General features: G+C 54.2%; 1 protein-coding gene across 2 annotated transcripts in view; it reads right to left on the minus strand.

The window, feature by feature from the left end:
- The window catches only part of MYH7B (myosin heavy chain 7B), a 28630-nt gene extending 10846 nt beyond the window's left edge, over positions 1-17784 (minus strand). Inside the window, exons 1-21 of one of the 2 annotated variants that reach the window (XM_066330555.1) lie at positions 17780-17784; positions 16901-17049; positions 15897-16000; positions 14102-14245; positions 13868-14024; positions 13740-13767; positions 12728-12824; positions 11825-11848; positions 10029-10121; positions 9279-9342; positions 9080-9178; positions 7986-8089; positions 6991-7129; positions 5648-5766; positions 4741-4890; positions 4233-4403; positions 3361-3540; positions 3144-3276; positions 2623-2699; positions 1007-1094; positions 460-577 (exon numbers count right to left, since the gene is read on the minus strand). In XM_066330555.1, coding sequence (XP_066186652.1) covers positions 460-577; positions 1007-1094; positions 2623-2699; positions 3144-3276; positions 3361-3540; positions 4233-4403; positions 4741-4890; positions 5648-5766; positions 6991-7129; positions 7986-8089; positions 9080-9178; positions 9279-9342; positions 10029-10121; positions 11825-11848; positions 12728-12824; positions 13740-13767; positions 13868-14024; positions 14102-14245; positions 15897-16000; positions 16901-17000 — 2189 coding nt within the window. In that variant the 5' untranslated portion in view covers positions 17001-17049; positions 17780-17784. Of the gene's footprint in view, positions 1-459; positions 578-1006; positions 1095-2622; positions 2700-3143; positions 3277-3360; positions 3541-4232; positions 4404-4740; positions 4891-5647; positions 5767-6990; positions 7130-7985; positions 8090-9079; positions 9179-9278; positions 9343-10028; positions 10122-11824; positions 11849-12727; positions 12825-13739; positions 13768-13867; positions 14025-14101; positions 14246-15896; positions 16001-16900; positions 17050-17779 lie in introns of those variants that run through there. The other variant, XM_066330556.1, reaches the window with a different exon arrangement.
- Between the last annotated feature and the right edge of the window lie 2864 nt (positions 17785-20648).

Consider the following 20648-nt stretch of genomic DNA (forward strand, 5'->3'; position numbering starts at 1 on the left):
TGGGGCTGCACTGCAGGCTGGAGCTGCATGTGAACCAGTTGCTCCAGGGCACAGGATTGCAGGCATCAAGGAACCCTGACAGATTTCAGTCCCTGAACATCAGGGAGACTGTGCAAGGAGGCCACTGGCCTCACTAGGCCTGGGCTGAGCAGCATGGATGGGCCCCTAAGGTGAGAATCCTAAGATCCATCCCAAGGGCAGAGAGAATTCTGAGCCAGGATCAGAGGGGCCTGAGCCCTGCCACCCTCCCCCTGCACCAACCCTGCTTTCAGTGCCTCAGACATCCAGATCTCATCCCAAACTCTCCATGTCTGGCAGCCCAGAGCCAGCAAACTAGACAGGCACTGGGGGTGTGAGGGGGTTCAGACCAACCCTGCACAAGCTGGGGAGCAGGTCAGAGCCAGGACAAGTCTGTCTGCCCTTGAAACACGAGCTGGGTGAGGAAGAAGAGGGGGTTACCGCTGCTTGAAGTCTGCGTAGAGGATCCTGTTGGGGAATCCCTTGCGGCAGATGCGGATCCCTTCCAGGACGCCGTTACACCGCAGCTGGTGCAGCACCAGGAAGGAATCTATGGCTCCTGTGGGAGAGGACAAACGTGGGGCAGATGCTCAGCTCAAGACAGAGGAAATGGAGCTCCAGCCTGGGTCTGAACCCTGGGAACATCCTGTGGATTGGACATGGGTGGTCAGCCTGTCCTGCAGGTCTGTGCTGAACACCAGTGCTGCAGCCTGGGCCCTGGATGGTGGAACTGAGCCTGGAAGAGTCATCCATGCCTGCTGTTACACAAGTGCCAGGCTGCACGGCCAGAATGGGAGCCTGGCAAGGCTCATTCTCCCCAGCAGAGGAGATTGATCTGGGTCACAGGAGTTTCAACACTGAGATAGGGTCAGGGCTCAGTGGCAGCATGGAAAGGGTTGGGAAGAGGGTGGTGCAAGAATCCCTGCCAGTTGCCACACGTGGCTGTCCCCAGGGGCACTGCCAGGCCGCTGCCCCAGCTGTCCCATACCTGGGGTCTTTGTCTCGTTGGGGATGATGCAGCGGACGAAGTGGGGCTGGGTGGAGCGCAGGTTGGTCATCAGCTTGTTGAGATTCTCCTGCAGGACAGACACAGGGGCTGAGGGGACAGCTCTGCTTCCCTGCAGAACTGCTCTTTCCTGCCCCTTTCCCCCGCAGGCAGGGAGGGAGCAGACCCTGAGAGCTCCTTATGGCATGAGGAAGGGGGTATTTCTCCCTGCTATCCTGGCAGTGGACATTCCCCCCGGGGCAGGATCCGTGCCTCCTGCCAGGGTGGCAGAGGGCACTGGGGCACTGGGCTGGCAGACAGCCCAAATGGCACTGACAGGTTTTGCTGCACTACAGAAGTTTGCCGTGCCAGATGCTTTCCAAATGTTTGTAGGTAAAATTTTGTTGTAGGGGAGAGCCAGGGACATAGGCCTGAGCATATTCCTGGTACAGAGCTCTGTGCTCAGCACCCTGCAGTTCCAGTGCTGGTGCCCACACAATGTTAGGATATGCAGGATTTCTCTGCACCTCCATAGTGCTTCACCCCCTTTGGCCATGACAGAGGGCCCTGCTGAGCCAGACTGCACCTCCTTTTCTCTCCAAGGCATCTCTACCCTTGATCTTTTCAGCTGCCTTCTCCTGCCTGTCCAGGACCAGCTCAGAAAAGGGAACACCTTCCCAGAGCTCCACAGCACCATGGGGCAACTCCTCACCAGAGACACCTTTCCCCAGGGCCTGTGATTTGTCCAGAAGAAGAAAGTCACACTTTTCCCTGAACAGGGGCTCTGCCACAGAGCTTCTTCAAGGTGAACTCTTTCTGAGTTGGAAAGAACCCACAAAGATCATCCAGCCCAGCTCATGGCCCTGCACAGACACCCCAACAATAACACCCCATGCCTGGGAGCGTTGTCCAAACACTCCTGGAGCTCTGGCAGCCTCAGGGCTGTGACTTTTGCCCTGTCACCACAAGGCTGCCATGGCAGGGCACACCCTCTGTGCTGCTCTCCAGTTAGTTGAGCTCTGGGCTGGACAAGTAACTCCTGTGGTGACATGGGATGGAGCTGTGTGGCATCCTGAGCTGTAAAATGGGTCAGGTCACCCCTCCCCGGACAGGGAGCTGCCTGCTCAGAGACCTGCAAGATCCTCCTCCATTTTCTTCTGCCCAAAGGTGGTCCTTCCCGCTGACAGGAGTGAGAAGTAGCACAGACTTAAAGTGATGTTCATGTAATTAATTATCTAAACATCACTACAAGTCTTAACTGCCGCTCTCTCAAAGGCGCAGGGGCTGCCGCGAGTGCTGTGAGGGCAGGAGCAGCACCAGCCCAGCTCCAGGGGAGCTCTCCCAGCCTGGAGCTTGTGTCCTGCCCTGGGGGCACAGGGACAGAGCTGGGGCTCTGCCAGGCACAGGCCCCTTGCCCAGGGATGAGAGGGAGCTGGGGGCTTTGGCCTATGGTGGTCCTTCAGGAGCTCTCCTGGTCTCTCAGGAGCTCTCCTGGTCCTTCAGGAGCTCTTATGGTCCTTCAGGCCCCAGGAGGTGCAAGAAGCCAAGAGTCTTGGCAGGGAAGTGGGACCCTCGGAGCATGTTTCCCTCATGGCCCTGGATGAGGGGCTGGCTCTCACCTTGTGCAGCTGTGACACTGTTTGGAAAGAAGCTGCCTTTTTACGTTTCTCCTTGGTCCCTGGCTTGTGAGGTTCCTCTGTTGGGTTGAAATATTGGTTATTTACATCAGCAAAACATCTGCCTGCCTTGAAGGACTCATGGGCACCCCCAAACGCCCCTAAAATTCCCACAGCCTTTGCTGTGTCTAAAGCAGAGGTGGTTGTGCCCTGCTGCAGGACAACGGGCACTGACCAACAAAAACATCTCCCACAGCACCCAGCTCTGGGTGTTGATCCTCATCTCCTGGTAGCAAGACACCCCTTTCACACTCCCAAAGGCACAGGGCCACCACAACAACCCTACAGCCCCACACAAGCCCTTAAACCACCACCCACCTGCTGAGGCCAGGGAGGATTTTAGGGATCAGTGTGGGTTTTCCCTTTGCCTGGGCTGCCAGGGACAGGGATGCTGCACCAACAGCTGGGCATGGAGGAGAGGAGGGGAGAGACAAGGGAAAAAACGGGGTGAGGGCATTGCTCACCTGAAGCAGAGCCCACGTAGTTCTCATAGAGGGAGGCCAGGAGCTTGTTCTGGGATTTCTGGAAGACGGACACCACTGTCTCGTTCAGGGGGTCCTTGTTCTTGTCTAGCCAGCCCACGATGTTGTAGGGCACCTGTCCCCAGAGAAGAAAGGTCAGGACAGCCCTGTCCCTGCCAGGGGAAGGTGTGGGGGCTGGGAAGAGCAGGCAGGGACGTACCACACCAGCGTAGTGCACCACCTCAAAGTGCGCCTCGTACTTCCGCTTCTTGTCCGGCCGCGGCTTCTGGAAGTTGGGAGACTTCCCGATGTGGTTGTCGTAGAGCTTGGATTTGAAGGTCATGTCAGAGGCCTTGGGGAACATGCACTCCTCCTCCAGGATGGACAGGATTCCCATGGGCTGCAGGGAGAGGGGGGGAATAAGGAGGACTGAGCTCAGTGCGGCCACGTCCCATCCCAAAATGCGATTCTCTGTGCCACTGAGCACAGGCTTGACCTGGGAGATCCCATCCTAATCCAGGTGAAAAACATTGGCCAGAGGGCCAAGCTGACACTGGCATATTCCAGGCTGTCTCTGACCTCCCAGCCACATGTGGGACTGGCAAGGCCTGCAAGACATGAGTTTGCCCTGGAGCAACAGATTGTTGAGAAGGAGGGATCCTCTCCAGGGTTGCTTCTTCCCAAAAGAAAAAAAACCCAATAGTTTCCTTTATGCAATGGTAGAAATACTTTCTACAAGCTGCTCTGAATGAGTGAATGCTCAAGGAAGAGGCACTGATGGGCTGCAAGTGGGTAGGAAAAAAGGGGAAGAGATGATTGCTCTCTGGAGGAAAAGGCTGCACGAGGTTTTGTGGCTCCCCAGTGAGTAGAAACAGAAATTCCATGTTTTCATAAAGTCAAAATTTGTGTCAAAAAGGTCTCAAGGGGCTGGAGGCTCTGAGCTGTAAATGTGAGGGAAAAAAGGTTGGGCACTTGCCACTGACCGGGAAGGGAATCATTTAATTTTGGTAGCAGAGCACCTCTCTTCTTTGCAGCCTTTGCAAACAAACCACCCCCAGCAGCACCATTTCCATGCCCTGCCTCACACTCTACCTTCTCAATCAGGTCAATGCAGGCCTGCAGGTCCAGGCCAAAGTCAATGAAGACCCATTCGATGCCTTCCTTCTTGTATTCCTCTTGTTCCAGGATAAACATGTGGTGGTTGAAGAACTGTTGCAGTTTCTCATTGGTGAAGTTGATGCACAGCTGCTCGAAGCTGTTGAACTGCAAGGACAGAAGAGAGCTGAGTCAGGAGGAGAAGCTCCAGAAGGGGAGGCATTCACTCCTGTGCTTTCCCTGGGTGTGAAGGGTGATCCCTGCCAGGCTCAGCTGTGTTGCTACCAGAGCAGGTAGCCAGCAATCACTAGAGATGTGCCCACAGCAAAGTTAAATCATTCCTTGAGAGCTGCCTGTTTGCTCCAGATACGTCAATCCAGACAAGAGCTCCTTTTCTCATTAAGGCCAGCAGTTTCTCAGAGGAGACAGAACTCTCAAACACCAGGGGACTGAGCTGCCCCTACAACACTCCCCTGAACCCACTGCAGGGGCCTGCAGGACTCACATCAAAGATCTCGAAGCCTGCAATGTCCAGCACCCCGATGAAGAACTGCCTGGCCAGTTTGGTGTCCAGGGTCCTGTTGATCCGGGCCACCAGCCACTTGAACATGCGATCGTAGGTGGCTTTAGCCAGGGCCCCCACAGCATACAGCACCTGCCAAGGCAAACCCCAGGGCACACAGTGAGCTCCTCCCTGCTCCTGCAGGAGCCACAGGCTGAGAGAGCTCCTCCTGGCACACAAAGGGCGGACAGATGGATCCAAGGTGTTGGTGGTTACAGTACGAGCTCCAAAATCAGTTTTACATTCCTCACAAGTGTCTTCTGCCTATCTGGACTGTCTCACCTGCAAGGTCTTAGGATATAAATTCAGTTTAAAGTGACATTTTCAGAAGCCTTGTGCCTGGCAGGAGCCTACAGCCCACTTTGGATAAGACACCATCTCCTGAGGTCCTGTTGGATTGTGCTCAAGGCCTGGCTTGCACTATTCAGGCCAGGTCTGTGTTCTCAGCTGGGGTGTGCCTGGAATCTGACAAGACACGTCTTGGGTGCATTTGAGTCTTCTACAAGATCAGCTCAGGTGAGTGTTTAGATATCTAGAGTTTTCTACTTTTCAGGGCTGAACTCTTCACAGGAGTGTGACTGTGTCTGAAGCAGATCCACAGAACCTGGACCTGCTCTGGCTGGGATCCAACCCACATTTCAAGGACACTGCATTGACCCTCCAGCCTTGGCTGATGTGCTGAGCTATCAGCCAGCTCTGCCACCCATTTCCCCTGCTCCTAAAAGCCAAGGACCATGGATACACCTTCTTCTGCTGCTCTGGAGTCTCCACCTACACCCAAGATGGACTGAAGCACCAGTGGCACCCCAGTGTGAGCAGGGGACATGTGTCCTGCTGTCCTGTCACTCACCTGCTCCACGTTCTGACCTTTGGTCACGTACTCATTGCCCACTTTCACACGAGGATGGAGCAGCCCCTTGATGAGGTCAGCTGAGCTGATTCCCATGAGATAGGCAGCTTTGTCAGCACCTGGAAGCACAAAGCAGCACAAAGGCATGAGGAGCCCACAAGGAGGGTCTGGGAAGGCAAAAAGGAACCAAAATAAAAAATGACTTGCTCTTATGATGATCAGTACTAACCACACTAGTTTTTCCACCTGCTCCAGAGCCTCCTCCAGTGTCTAGTGTGATTTTCCATCTTGGATAGTCTATGATGCTTTAAAGTTTGAACCTCCTGCCTGAGAAGTTACTCTTTGGAGGCCTGCTGCATCTTATCAAGTTCCTATCAGGTTTTAGTCTTCTTGATCTGGATTCTCTATGCATTTTCCAGTGGAGGTTTGAATTTCCACACAGTGAATCTGAATTGGCCAGAAGATAGGTGATTGTCTTTCATAAACTCCTAACAGCAGACTGTAGCTAGAAAATCACCTCTGTAGTGAAATCACTGCCATATCAAAACCTTATTTAATTACCAGGTAGCAGCTAAAGCCTGTGTTGCCACTCCTGAGGCAAAGAGGACTTTTCCTTCATGAATGTTAACATGACAAAGGCTGATCCAGGTAGTCATTTCTGCTGGATCCCTGCTGAAACCTTCCAAGTACGTGCTAGTGCTCCCCCTTCTCACCCTCTCACATTCTGGAATGTCACCCTCTCCCTTCAGGTTTGCTCTGCAGCCTGACTGTTCTTAGATCTGTGAATTGCATTGGATTTCGCTGAGCAACAAACCAGGAAAGTGTTAGACAGTGATCGTGTCCTACTCTAACTGCTCTTCAGGAGGCTGTGAGCTGAGCAGGTCCAGCTCTTTGGATGCCCTGCTGGAATGCTGCCCAGTGAAGTGCAAGAGATGAAGAGCAGGAGGAGACTGCACAAGATGAAGCCCAGCTCCAAACAGTAACTTCTCAAGCAGAAAGTTCAAACTTTAAAGCATCATAGACTATCCAAGATGGAAAATCGCACTAGACACTGGAGGAGACTCTGGAGCAGGTGGAAAAATGAGTGTGGTTAGTACTGATCATCCTAAGAGGTGTGACACCCTGTGATGCTGCTGAGACAAGTCTGATGCAGATGAGAGCACCTTGCAGAGAGACTGTCCCAAATACTCCTGCTCAAGGACAAGCCCTTGGTGCAGCCCCAGCAGGGCCTAAGACAGTGTGGGTGTTTGGGGTCAGGGTCACTGACCTCACAGGCCAGGAGTGGGGGAGTTATGGGGAGTTATCCCAGCCTGGGCAGGTCTGGAGCACAAAGCCCCACTCACTTTCAGTGCCATCAGCCTCTGCCTGCTCCTCCCGCTGCTTCTGCTTGAACTTCATGTTCCCAAAGTGCATGATGGCCCCCACTATTTTATAGGAGCCGTATTTCTCATCGTTGCTGAAGCCCAGGATGTCCATGGCATGCTGAGGAGACACAAAGCAGTAGAGATAGAACAAATTCACCACGCTGAGGTGAGGGTTGGTTCCTTCTCCCACTGTCTCCTAAGGTACTCTCCGTGTCCTGGGGTGGGCAGGGTGTCCTCTCTGGTGGGCACCTAACCAAGAAATCCTGTCCACTGGCTTTTGAGTGTGGCTCCAGCTCCCACAAGACCTATTTGAAAGCAAAAGGAGTGGCCTAGGATCCACAAAGAGGAAGTTTTCTAAGCTGAGGGCTCAGGAGGAGACCTGACTGATCTCTAGAGCTCCCTGATAGCAAGGGGCAGTCAGGGGGGATTGGGTTCTGCTCCCAGAGAACAGGGACAGGAGGAGAGGGAGCAACCTCAAGCCGTGCCAGGGGAGGCTCAGACTGGTCATCAGGAGGAATTTCTTCACAGAAGGAGTTGTCAGGCAGTGTCAGGGGCGGGCCAGGGCAGTGGTGGAGTCCCCATTCCTGAAGCTGTCCAAGGAAGGACTGGACGTGGCACTCAGTGCTCTGGGCTGGGTGTCAGGGTGGGGATAAATCACTGGTTGGGCTCAATGATCTTGGGGGTCTTTTTCAAATTTAATGATTCTGTGACCTTCATTCTCACGGGCACTATGGGAAGTGCTCATGTGCCACAGCCCTTTCCTGATGCAGGGAATTACTCTCCCTTCCCTGGATGAGGCTGTTGGAGGAAATCAGAGTCACTCTGCCCCTTCTTGTTAGGCTCACAACAGCCACCAATAAACCAGAGGGAATTCCCAACTCATTTAAAGAGGGACACACAGAAATCCAGGACACACCCCCAGAGCTGCCCAGAAGGAGGCTGTGCCCTCCCCAGGCCCAGGGCTGTGCACGTACATCAGTGGCCATGAGCTCCTGGCCATCATCCAGGTTGTCCACCGTGGTCACCCCCTGGGAGCAGAAGTGGTAGTCGTAGGGGTTGAGGGACAGCAGCAGCATATCTGTAGGGGGATGACATGCAGAGGGTGAGGCCAGCCTGGCAGGGACAGCCCTGGGCAGAGGGACAGCCCTGGGCAGAGGGACAGCCCTGCACACAGGAAGGATTCCCCCAGCCTCAACCAGAGGGCACCAGCTGGGAGAGGAACTGGCTCTTCCAGCACAGGCAGGTCCACACATGGGTCCAGCTCTTCTGTGCTTGCCTCCTGCTTGCTATCTTGGGATATGGCCTGGCTGCAGACTGATTTAGAAGTGGCCACCATGCCCTTGTGACTCCAGATAAGATTACTGCTCTCTCAGACCTGCCTAATAAGGTACTGTTCAGCACCAAGCTCAGGAGCCCTCAGCCAAGAGCTGACCATCCCCAGGGGGCTGTGCCAGCCATCCTTCTGCGTGGGGAAAGGCTTCCTGAGGGTGATGGGGCCACCAGGAAGCTGCTCAGAGCACAGAGCTGCCCAAAAACTCAAATCAGGTGGGGCTGTCCTGGGGATCACATCTACACCAGTGCCCAGAGAGAGCTGTGCAGCTGCTTCCAAGCTCACCTGAAACAGGTCATCTCACTCATTGAGGAGGCTGCAAAACACTTCCCTCTATCCCAAAAGGAGTAGATCTTCAGTCTGCACGCACTGAGGCCACTGCTGTTCCCACCACCCCACGAGGACTCCATGCAAGGCAGCTTTATTCCCACATTCCCACCCTGCAGCTGGACCCTGGGTGAGCTGCTCCTACACTGTGGCAGAAAGGGCTTTAGTCTGGCTTCTCAGCCTGTGAGGATAATGGAAGCTGGGCTAGATGACCTCTTGAAATCCCTTCCCTCCTGAATTATCCACCAATCCTATGATCCTGCACAGCTAGCAAAGTATTCATGGGCAGGAGCTGCATGGTGAGCTGGGTCTGCTCATTCCTGTGGACCCCAAAGCTGACAAGAGAGCTCCCTGGGGCTGTTTTCAGGCCATCCTGCTCTAAGGGCTGTGCTGCACTTTTGGTTGCCTCACCTTGCAGCTCTGGTTTCTTCCCAGAGAGGATCTGGTAGAAGATGTGGTAGCTTCGCTCTTTGGGTTGCTGGAAAATCACTCTGGATTTTTCCAGAAGATCTAGAATGAAATAGGGCAGAGGGGTCAGAGCAGGGCTCGTTCCTTCCCAGAGCTGAGCACAAATGGTGGGAGGAATTCCCTCCCCAGTGCAGCCACTCACAGATGTCAATGTCTGCAGAAGCCAATTTCCCTGAGGGACCAAAGTGGATCCGGATGAACTTGCCCTGAAAACACACACAGGAGGTAAGTGCTGGGCAGTTCTGAACAGCCCCTAGAAACTAAATTCATTTCCTGCTTCTTGAGCTTCTGCTGATGCCAGGCAAATTACTGGGCTCTGTAAAGGGGTGAAGTTCTCTGGTTTGTAATGTGAAGAAGCTCAAAGAGCATTGCCCAAGGGTTTAAATACCAGGCAGGCAGAAATTTCACTGACAGCAGATAAAGCCCTGTCCTCAGGTCTATTCTTACCACTGACTGTTTCTGCAGGGCCCTGTGACCTCCCTGCAGCCTCTGCTCTGTGCTGGGCTCAGGGTCTCCCCCAGCAGTGCCCCGCTCCAGGCACAGGAGTCACAGCAGAGCCAGGCTGGGCTGAGCAAAAACAGTGCTGCTTCCTGGAAAGGACACACTTGTCTGTCCCAGAGCACTCCAGGCTGTGCTCACTGTCCCTCTCAGCTTTGCTCCTGCCAGGGATGTCCCTCCAGCCACAGTGACACCAGGGCCATTCGTGCTGGCCACCATTTGCTGCACTGATGGAACCAGAAAAACTTGGCTCTGGCAGTCCAGTCCCACCAGGAGGCAGATCCAGCTGCCTGTTTCATTCCTGTGGCTCCCAGTGCACGAACCCCCAGTGCCACCCATGGTGCAGGCAGCCCACACAAGCAGCCACAGCTCCCTGCCCTGCTGAGGCACTCACAAAACGTGAGGAGTTGTCGTTCCTTATGGTTTTGGCATTGCCAAAAGCTTCCATGGCTGGGTTGGCCTCGATGATTTGATCCTCGAGGGTGCCCTGGAGAAGAAAACCAAAGCATGTGTCAGCTCCCACACAGCAGAGGGGGTCTGTCACCACGAGCACGGAGCAGTGCCAGGGGCTCCTTGCTGCGCTCCTCAGCTGTCTGTGGGACCTGCTGCTCCCCAGGCATCTCCTTGTGTGCCCAGGCCACGCAGCTCAGTTCAGGGACCAGCACAGCTGGGGGTTGCAGCAGTGCCCTTTGTGGCCTCTTTGCCCAGCTGGAGTCCCAGGCTGCTGTCCCCTCTGCACACATCTGTCCTTACCCTCTTTCTTAGGAGCTACACTCTGCAACCAAGAGCAATCCTGTACTGTCACCATAACAGTCTGAATCATGCCGAGCTCTCTGACGTCAGGAATTTCCTCTTCCACCAAACCAAAGTCTAGGACAGCTCCCATCAACAACATATTGTGAAACAAGAGGTCCCTACACCACCAATATGCACTGCAGGGTTCCAGGGTGATGGGAATACGCCACAAGTCCCAGCTGGCATGATCTGCTGGGAACACTGGGGCTCTCCTGAGCAAACCCTGAGGTGAATCCTCTCCTAACCTTGTTTTTCCATGTGTGTTTCTCTGTTCAAAGATAAAGAGATAGCCTCTGACCAATGCAGGTAAAGTGGGACAAGGATTTGGGGAGAGGGGCAAGAGACTGGTGCTAAAGCCCATGAAGGACGGTGGGGTTTGACACCTGATACAGAGTTTGGTGGCACAGGCACCTGCAGGACTTTTCATGAGAGCTCTGCCCATGCTTTGACACATTACAGTCCCCAGGGCTTTCCTCGGATGGGGAACACCAGCTCTGAGCTGCCCACCCAGAGCCACCCTCTCTTTCCAATGCTGGAACCACAACTGCTCCCCACCTCTGCAGCTCCAGGTGTGTGAAGGGCAAAGAGACAGGGAGCAGCTGTGAATCACACAGTTCCCAACACACTATCACTTGAGCATCCCTTGGTCTCTTATCTCTAAATCCAGCCTGGCCTGGGAGATTCCATGTGGGCAGCCCCAAGACCCACAGACTCAGCCCTGAGCTGCCTCACTCTCTTTGCCCAAGTGGCCACTCCTGTGATGATAAATATCCCCCAGGCAAGGGCATGCACCAGCTACAGGCTCAGAGAAATGAAGGGCCAAGGCTGTGGGACTGAGCCCTTGGGGTCTTGGGAGCCCCAAAAGCTGAACCTTTGCTGGTTTTCCTTGGAGCAAACCCCTGAGGAATGTCCCCCAGGCAAGGACATCAGCTGCCTGCAGCCGTGGGCAGCGCCAGTCCAGGGCTTGGCAAGTCTGAGCACCAGCAGGGCACTGGTCTGCAGCCAGAGCACAGGGCTGCCTGTGGCAGAGGACCTTCTCCTGCCCCCCAGCACCACCACCCCCAGCTGGGCTTTGGGGCTGAGGAGGGTCTTCTGGGTGTGAAGGCTTCTCCTCACCTTTGGAGGAGCCCACACCACTCCCTGGCAAACACTGGATAGAAATGAATGTTTGAAGAGTAATTATCCCTTGAAGGAGAGGTTGGAGTCAGAAAACACCGAGAGATGAAACAGCAAAGCTTCCAGCTATGGGAAGGAGGGAGATACAAAGCCAAGTGGAGAGCTAAGCACTGCCAGATGCTGCTCTCAGACCTAAGGCAGAGGCCTCACACATCATCCCACCATAGACCTGTGGTGCAGCAGAACTGTCCTCAGCATTAAAGAGCCCACAACACTTACCCCAGTTTTAGTGGCAAGAGCTGCCTAGAGAAAGGAGAGAAAATTGTCTTTAGAAATCCAGAAAAGCCAGGCAAGAACCACAAGAAGCATGGTCAGAAAAGCAGGGCATGACCATTTAGTGCCAAAAAAAAGTCCAAGAGAAAAAAACCAAAAAACTCAGAGGATTAAACTTTACAGGAGAGGCCAAAAAGTTGTTAAATAGATTAGCTCAAGAAAATAAAGAAATGCATCAAAAAGTAAGAACAGTTAAATTCAAACTCAAAGAAGAGGAAAGAAAATAATGCTGAAGAATTGCTTGTGTGATACCTAGAGCAGCCAGTTTGCTTCCACAAGGGAAAAGCAGGCTGGAGCCTCAAAGTATCCAGAAGAAATAAGCAATTGCAAGGGCAGCTCAAAAATAACCAGCGCCAAAGAAAAGCAAGATTCAAAACAAGAGCATGAAAAGCACAAGGTAGAAAAGGGTCAAAATTAACAAAAGGAGGGAAAAAAAGGAGAAAATGCTGAAAAGCAAGGCTTAAAAGAGGCAAGGTGGGAAATGGAAGGTTTACTTCATCCCTTTAATGCTCCTTAAGAAGATCATTGGGGTGTTGAAGAAGGAAGAAAAAAGAAAGAGAATAACTAAAGCACCTCTTCCAGGCTGCACAGATTCAGATTGAGCAGCCACATAAAAAAAAAAAAATCCATTTCCCCTTGAGCAGAATAATTTCAAGCCTTGCTTGTTCAAAAGTCAGGGAAAAGCCAAGCCCTGGGTGGGTCAGACCAAAACACGTTTCCAAACGCAAAAAGTTGGGGAAGAAAAAGCAAGAAAAAAGGGAAAGGAGGGGGGGAAAAAAAGAAAAAAAGAAAACAAAAAGAAAGGAAGGAAGAAAACAACAAGAACTTTGTTTCAAAAGAAGGTCTTACTAATTTCTTGCCCGGTGTGTCGCCCAAGGCTGCGACAATGGCAAAGTACTGAATGACCCGCTTGGTGTTTACAGTCTTACCAGCACCAGATTCTCCGCTTAGAGTAACAGAAATACACAGATCAAGGGCATGAGCAAAGAACAGGTAAAACTCATCCCCGACACCTTGCCGGCCTGCGCCCCGGGACGGGAGGGACAAGTCTCAGAGTGATGGGGAACAGCAGCTCTCCGCTCCCCGGCCTGCGGGGGTACGCGCCGGCCTTTGGGGCTCGCCTTTGGAGCCACTGCAGGCTGGCCGTGTGCCCCCGGCTCCCGGAGCTGCGGCGGGGCTCAGCCCGGGGCTGCAGCTGTCCGGGAGCGGCCGCGGGGCTTCAGCACGGCCGCCTGTGCTGCGGCAGCTCGGAGGTGGCCGGTGCCCCGCTGAGCTCATCCCTATAGTTAGTGAGCTGCTCTCCCATTGTAATCCCAGATGACAAAGAGCCGGGGGGAGCGGGTGGCCGAGCCGCCACCGGACACGCGCCAAGCATCGCTCCGCAGCCCCTGCCTTTCCTAATTAGGCCATGGCCCGGGCTAAAAATGGCCGTGGCTCCTGGCAGCGGCGAAGGGTCCTTTAGAGTCCTTTATATAGCCCTTATCTAGATGGCACTTGAAATCCACCTGGCCTCCACCCTCCCGCGTCACCCTCCTCCCCCGCCGCCGCCCCTCGGGCCAGCATCTCCCCGCGGCCGTGGCCTCCATCTCCGCTGTCCCCCGCCGCCCGGAGGCTGCCGGTGCTCGGGCCGCCCCACGGCAGCTCCCGCAGCTGTCGGGGTGCGGGGGAGCCCGGCCCGCGCCGGGCTTTGTCACCTGGCACGGTGGCGGCGGGAAGGGTGACAGCTGGCCGGGAGCGGGAGGGGACACTGCCGGGGAAGGGGGGCTCCTCCGGGCACAGGGTGCCCGTCCGGGGAGCACAGCACGGCGGCTCTCTGCTCGCAGCGGGGCTGGGCAGGGCCAGGGGATGGAGGGGCACTTACGTGATGAGCATGGACTGGTTTTCACGGTCTGGAAGAGAAGGAGCCCGCGTTAGGGCAGCGCTGCCCTGAGCTCAGCCCTGCCCCAGGAGCCCGGAGTCCCGAGTGTGGGGTCCCCGGGGCAGGCTTACTGCGCAGCATGTCGTTGTAGGCGTTGTCGGCGATGGAGTAGATGTGCGGGGGTGCCTCCGAGCGCCGCTTGCCCTTGTAGGCTGCCACCACGGGCGCCGTGTACACGGGCAGCCACTTGTAGGGGTTGATGGTGACACAGAAGAGCCCCGAGTAGGTCTGCAGGGTTAAAAGGGGTGGATGAGGCCCGGGGATGTCCCGGTGCCCGCTCACCTGCCCATCCCGCAGGAGCTTACATAGATCATCCAGTGCGAGTAGCGGCGCTTCAGGTTGTAGAGCACGGAGGGCTCGTTGAGGTGTGTCAGCATGGCCATGTCCTCGATCATGTCGAACTTGGGGGGGTTCATGGGCTGCACCTCGTCCTCCTTCACCACCCGTGTCTGCCAGAGGAGGGACACACGTCAGAGGGAGCCCAACACCCCAAAACCTGCCATGTGGAAGGGCAGCCTGACGGTCCCATGCTGGGACAGCTTGGCCACGGTGCCTGCCGTCATCCTGACAGGGCTGCCCAAGGTTCGGGGTGACAGGCCCAGGGCAGCACCCAGCCACCAAGCCCAGCCGGGACAGGCAAGCCCAGCTTGTTCCCTCCTCAGGGAGGAGGCAGAGGGCTCCAAGTTGTTCCTCCACAATGTGCGTGACACCACCGTCCTGTGTTCTCCTTCCCAGCCTAAAAGCCCGTGCCAGCGCTGTCCTTTGCTCCAAGAGATCCCTGGTTATTTGGGCAAACAGCTGAAGCCTGTACCCCATCACTTAAAACTGGATTTATTTAATCCCACAAGACCAAGCACGGGGAAAATATCACGTTACGTATCTGGCCTGGATGGGAGAAGCTGGATTTAGCAAATGGTCTTGTTAATAAAGATTAAATTAAATCTTTCAGAGGTTTACCTTTTTTATGGGTGAAGACGAAGTGTGTGGTGTTAAAAGGTGCCAGGTGTTAAAAGCAGGAGGGTACACAGAAGGATAAGGGAGGGCTTTATGTCCCTTGAAACTTTCTGCTGGAATGCTTATCCAGGGAAAGCTGATACAGTTTCTGATTTTGTAAATCCATGACAAATCATCAAAAAGACAGTTTCAAGAGAAAACAGCAAAAGAGGGTTTGGGAACTGCTCTGTTCTAAGAATCTGAAGGTGTTCTGAATATCAGAATAAACGTTTAAAATTTATAACTCCTCTATAACATATTTTATTTTGGAGAGAGCAAATCTCTTTACTTGCTTTCCAAAATTCAGACAAAAATATTTTCAAAGCCTTGACACATTTCAAAGACAATTACGTTTTTGAGGTTTTTTTCATTTTGATTTTTTTTTTTCCACATTTAGCAGGCACAACCCCTTCTTAGTGCTATTCTTACTAGAGAAGAAATGGAAATAACAAAGCCTATCATCATCTACTGCCTGGTGAGATCCTTGTTCTTTTTCCCAGTTTCCTACCAGTATCTGCTCTGCAGTGAAGTTGCAGGGTCATGAGACTCCCAGAGCCAAGAAAGGAATATTAATTAAGCTCATTTGCAGCTAATTGCACTGCATATTATCTTGACAAATACCAGCTGGTCCTTGCTTGCTTTGCCGCGGAAAGCTGGAGCCTCACCACCAGACGTAGCCTGTCCTCCCAACAGCTCACCCCACTGTAAATCTGGGCTAAAAGGAGCAGGAACTGGCCGATTGGCCCCTTACCTGTCGTTTCAGGCCCCGGGATGAGCCGGGCACTGGTTCAGCATCTCGAAGGGCTGTGCTGGGGCTGCTTCCCCATGCAGGAGCTGTGCTGGGCCAGCCCCGTGCCCTCGGTGTGTCCCGCAGGACACCCCGGCTGTGACAGCAGCCCCTCGGTGGGAGATGCTGAACTGGTGCCACTCTTGGCAAGGAGCTGGGCTACGTGTGCTGACACTGCCGTGTGTGTCCCCCCGGGGCACGACTATCAGCGGGACAGGGTTATCAGCAAGAGCTCTCGGCTTCAGACGTGATCTTGTCACACGTATCCCCCCTCACACACACACTTGCTCTCCCTTGGAAAAGGAAAGGTATTTGCTTACTTCCTTATCTTTGGTTTCCACAGTGACTTTGCCACCAGAGCTTTCTTTTATTTCCACTTCGATGTAGGCTTCTTTCTCATCTGGGATCCAAGCTCGCTTCTTTCCTGGAGGAGAAATGGAAGAAGGAAAGGAAGGGAAAGGAAAGGAAAGGAAAGGAGAGGAAAGGAAAGGAAAGGAAAGGAAAGGAAAGGAAAGGAAAGGAAGGAAAGGAAAGGAAAGGAAAGGAAAGGAAAGGAAAGGAAAGGAAAGGAAAGGAAAGGAAAGGAAAGGAAAGGAAAGGAAAGGAAAGGAAAGGAAAGGAAAGGAAAGGAAAGGAAAGGAAAGGAAAGGAAAGGAAAGGAAAGGAAAGGAGAAAGGAAAGGAGAAAGGAAAGGGGAAAGGAAAGGGGAAAGGAAACATAATGCAAGTAGAAATGTAAGAGACGATGTGAAATTGTCAACTGAAAGCCACACAAATGCAGTTTGATACATGGAAGGACAGTGATTATTCGTTCCTGTGTTCTCGGTCATAGGAGATGGGATTTCTTTGTTGCCTTCATATTTGGCAGCTTTTTACTTTGGTCTGGTTAACTTCTAGCCTGACAGAAATCTGCTGCTTATGTGTGCCTGCACTCAGAGTACCATGAGAAGAGGACAGTGTGAGGAAGCAAAACTCTTCTTCAGCAAAACTGCAAGGAGCAAGTTTGGCCCCGGATCCTGAGCATGGCAAGCCGTGGAAAGAGCAGGGTGGCTGGGACAGAGAGGAGACCTCCAAAATGAAACAGCTGCAGGAGGCTTTGACACCAGCCCCTCAGCCCTCCTGCCCCCCAGGGTCGGGGGAGATGCAGAATCACTTCCACTCACACCTCAGCATCCAGGGGGAAGTCAAAACCGTGCTTTTCTCACTAGTGAGATCTTCTTGCCCTCCAGGGTGCTGGGGGAATTCTGCAGTGCCTGTGATGCCTTAAGGTGCAGGGAGAGAGCTGTGGCAGAGGGGCAGGCTTGGGGACAGCCCGGGGCTCTTACCATCGAACGGGACTGTCTGAAGCTTCAGCTGCTCCGTGTAGCTCTTCCGCAGGTACGGAGCTGCCTCCCCAAACGCAGTCATGTCCAGCAGCTTGTCCATCTGGGAGAGACTTGGCAGCAGCAAAGGAAGAGTGAAAGACACCTGAGTGCTGAAAGGAGGGAGAGACAAGGGGTCAGTGCATGGGGAAAGCTCCCACCGCTGGGTTGAGGATCGAGAGCAACACGGACACCAAACAGACTTTTAGTTCTAGACAGTGAGAGAAGACAGTGACAACACTGCTAGCTGATAAAAGTTGTATCAGTGACACAATTACTGAATAATTTCCCTTTTGCTGTTTTCATCCCCATGCGGGAAGTCCCAGCTGGGTGAGCCGGAACCACTTTGGTGTCAAAATCCACATTCCCATTTTAGGTGAGATTGTCAATAACATCCCTGTCCTTGATAAGCTCAGCTAAAACCTACCCCAGCCCTACAGACCCGCTGGAGCCCTGGTGCCCTGCACAAAGACCCAGGGCTGCTCTGCTGAGTGGTACTGCAGGAAGATAAAAGCAAGGCTGGATGGATTATCCCTGGGAAGACCCTTCTAGAAAGCTGCCGTGGCAGCTGCTTGGAAAAGCGTTTTTATAACCGTGCGTCTTAATATCCATCTAATGCAGTGCCACCCTGCAGAGCTCTGGAACGCCGCAGCCATCATGAATGGAGGCACAACTTGGCAAAACACACAGTCCTCAGCAAAAATGCTGATGATCCAGGTCTGTCCCACCCTCCCCTGGGCCACCAGAGGCAGCCCCTGTCCTCTGGGATCAGCCACCCTGCCGGGGTGAAGCGGGTTAGTACAGGGGACACGCGTGCACACAGACATGCTCTGTATTACTGACCTTGGTGCTAGGACTGAGTGGCTCTGTGCATGCTGCAAAGCCCCTTTTTATTGTGTCTGTCAAGGTCAGAGTGGGAAAAGATATGTCAGAAATTCCCATGTGTCATGTCCACACAGCTCCATTGGTGCTGCTGTCCCACTGCCCGGACAGACACAAAAGGCAAACTTCACTTTTATCTCTCTGCAAATGCAGCCTGGTTATTTTTATTCCTGTATTGTCAGGCGAGTACAAAGGCAGAAGTGAGAGACAGCAGCTTGGGAGGGCAGCACAGCTCTCCCAGCCTGCTCTGCCTGCTCCAGCGGGGAGCTGAGGAGTGAGAGCTCTGCCAGTTCCTCCTGCACCTGAGCTCTTGCTGCTCCTGCATCACACCATGCCAGGGGAGCTGCTGCTTGGTGGGATGTGTGTGGCCGCTGGCTTTTCCAGCTGGAACATCCCAGCTTCTCACTCAGCTCTGGTTTAGCTTCTCCCAGACAGACTGTCTGGGACGGGAAGGACCCTGGGGCTTGATCCTCCAGGTTCTGCTCCCTGAACCCCTCACCTTGGCATGGGAGCTTGTTTTGTGGCTAAGCCAAGTTCGTAATCTCTCAACGGAGAGGTTGCTGTGTTTCCTGCACACCATTTTACCCAGACAGCACCCAAAGGTGCTGTGTACAACACGGTGACCTCAGCCTGCAGCACACCTCCATGGGCTGCCTGAGATGGGAACAGGACACCCTGGTGCCCTGCCAGCTCAAGGAAAAGCCATTTAGCTGCTGGTGTCCAAAGTGCAATGAGGTTTCTACCCTGAAGAACCAGGGCCCGTGGCTGCAGGGTGTGATATTCCCCATTCAGCACCTCTCACACCCCAAAGTAATTTGGGGCTGCTGTACCCTCCTGACAGTGGGAGAAACGGAGGCAGAAGTGGTTCAGGATCAGCTGTGCAGTGCTGTGCCCAGGCTGGATGTGGCACAGGCTCTGTCACAGCCAGAATAGCAGCACTGGAGGCTGCTTTGGGTGTGTGGCTTCAGCCTGGGCACACAGCCGAGGCTGCAGAGAGATTTTTGCAGCCCCAGCAGCTGCCCTGAATCTGAGCCCCAGCCACGGTCAGTCTTTCCATGCAGCACACAGGTTTGCTGCTACACCCCTCAGTCTGGGTTCCCAGTGCCATCATCTCTGCACCCCCCAGCAGAAAGGTCCCTGCCCTCCCACTCTGCTTTGGAGAGAAGTCTGGGAGGTTCATGGGATGGAGGAGGACTCCAGAGCCATCCCCTGTGGGCTGAGGCCCGGCAGGGAGGATGCCTGGGCTCAGGGATGGGTTGATGTTGCCTTTGCTGGCAATGCAGTGTAATGTCAGTGCTTTGCATGGTGCCAGACTCCCCCAAGAACTGAAATGCTCCCATGAAAGGGAACCTGTAGCATGAACAAGGATTTGGGTACATCAGGATAAAATGGGGTGCAGGGCCCCATCTCCATGTCCCATGTGGGCACTCCTCAGCAGGTGAGTGTTCAAGAGTGCAGATCCTCATCTGGATTTGTGAGCAGCTGGTGCAGAGCTGGACTCCACCAAAGTATCTGCTGCTACCCCCCAGGGGAGACCACAGGGACACCAGTCCTGAGGTCCCTCCTGACCATGGCATGCTCAACCTTGCCAAGAGGGCTGAGTTCCAGCGTGCTGAAGAGCCACAGGCTCTGGGGGACCACAGGTCCCTCTGAGGTTACCCTGGTGGTCTTCTGCCTCTCTGTCCTGGGCTCGGAGTCAGGTTTCCACCCACTCCCTGGAGGGACCCGAGGCTTTGGCGGGTCCTGTGCCAAGTACCTTTGCCACAAGCGCCCCGGCAGTGGGAAGAGCCCTTGGCCCAGACCCACCAGCTGGCCCAGCCTCACACATTCTTCTCAGGCCATGTACTCGCCCCGCACTCTGCTCACCCCCTCCCCTGCCTTATCTTTAAAGCGATTTTATTTTCGGAGATTCCTCCTGCGGTTCCTTCTGTTCGCCCTGGTTTCTCTCCCTCTTTGAAGAGGTTCCAGCAGGGTCCATCAAAGGCCAAACAGATCTGTGGAAGGGGAAATGGGAATTGGTCACTCTAGCAGCTGCTGAAGGGTTCTTCCGCCAGGTTTGGGTGTTTTTGGCACTGGTGTTTGTGATGTGGCTTTTCTGGATGGTGGGAAGCTCATCCCTGTATGGCTGTGCCCTGCTCAGGCAGGTGGGACAGGGCAGTAGGATCCTATGGACCTCCCACAAAATCCCATGGGCACAACGAGGAGCTCACAACTTCAGCCTGAGCAGAGGGGAGTTTTCTTTAGGTGGCTCTTGCCCAGAGTGAACAGCCTGCCCAAACGATCCCCCAGCCCTGCATGGCCACTCTCAGCAGTGAGGTATCTCCCCTGACCACTGAGACACCCCTGTTCTTCCCCCTGGGCTCTGTGCCTGGTGTCCCATGATATGATGGAAAAGGATGGGGCTCCTCAGCCAAGCTCTCGAGGCTGGACAAGCCTCTCCCTGTGGGACAGGGCACCACCAGCACCAGACAGCAGAGCTGCCCCTCCAGTGAACATTTTGCGGTCAGACCAGCCCCTACCCAGCCCTGGAGAGCCAGGAGGGTGTCAGGGGCTCAGCCACCCTCTCCAGAGAAATCCCCTGGCTGCTCCCTGACCCCCAGGAGGAATGTTTCCCATTAGCAGGCTCTGATAAGTGGCAGGAAGGAGAATTACTCTCCGTGTCGGGCAGCTCGCTAGAGGTTTCCACACTTAACATATCCCCACTATCAGCTCCCTGAAATGCACTGGAGGGGGGTGCAAAGGCGGCTGATTAGATAAAGACAATCTGCAGAGGAGCTATTTCAGGCATATTTCCATGGAGTGGGAATGTCTGCTCGCAGGGAGGCAGGAG

Source organism: Sylvia atricapilla, chromosome 16 (genome assembly GCF_009819655.1).
Source record: "Sylvia atricapilla isolate bSylAtr1 chromosome 16, bSylAtr1.pri, whole genome shotgun sequence".
In the NCBI taxonomy this organism is placed as follows: Eukaryota; Metazoa; Chordata; class Aves; order Passeriformes; family Sylviidae; genus Sylvia; species Sylvia atricapilla.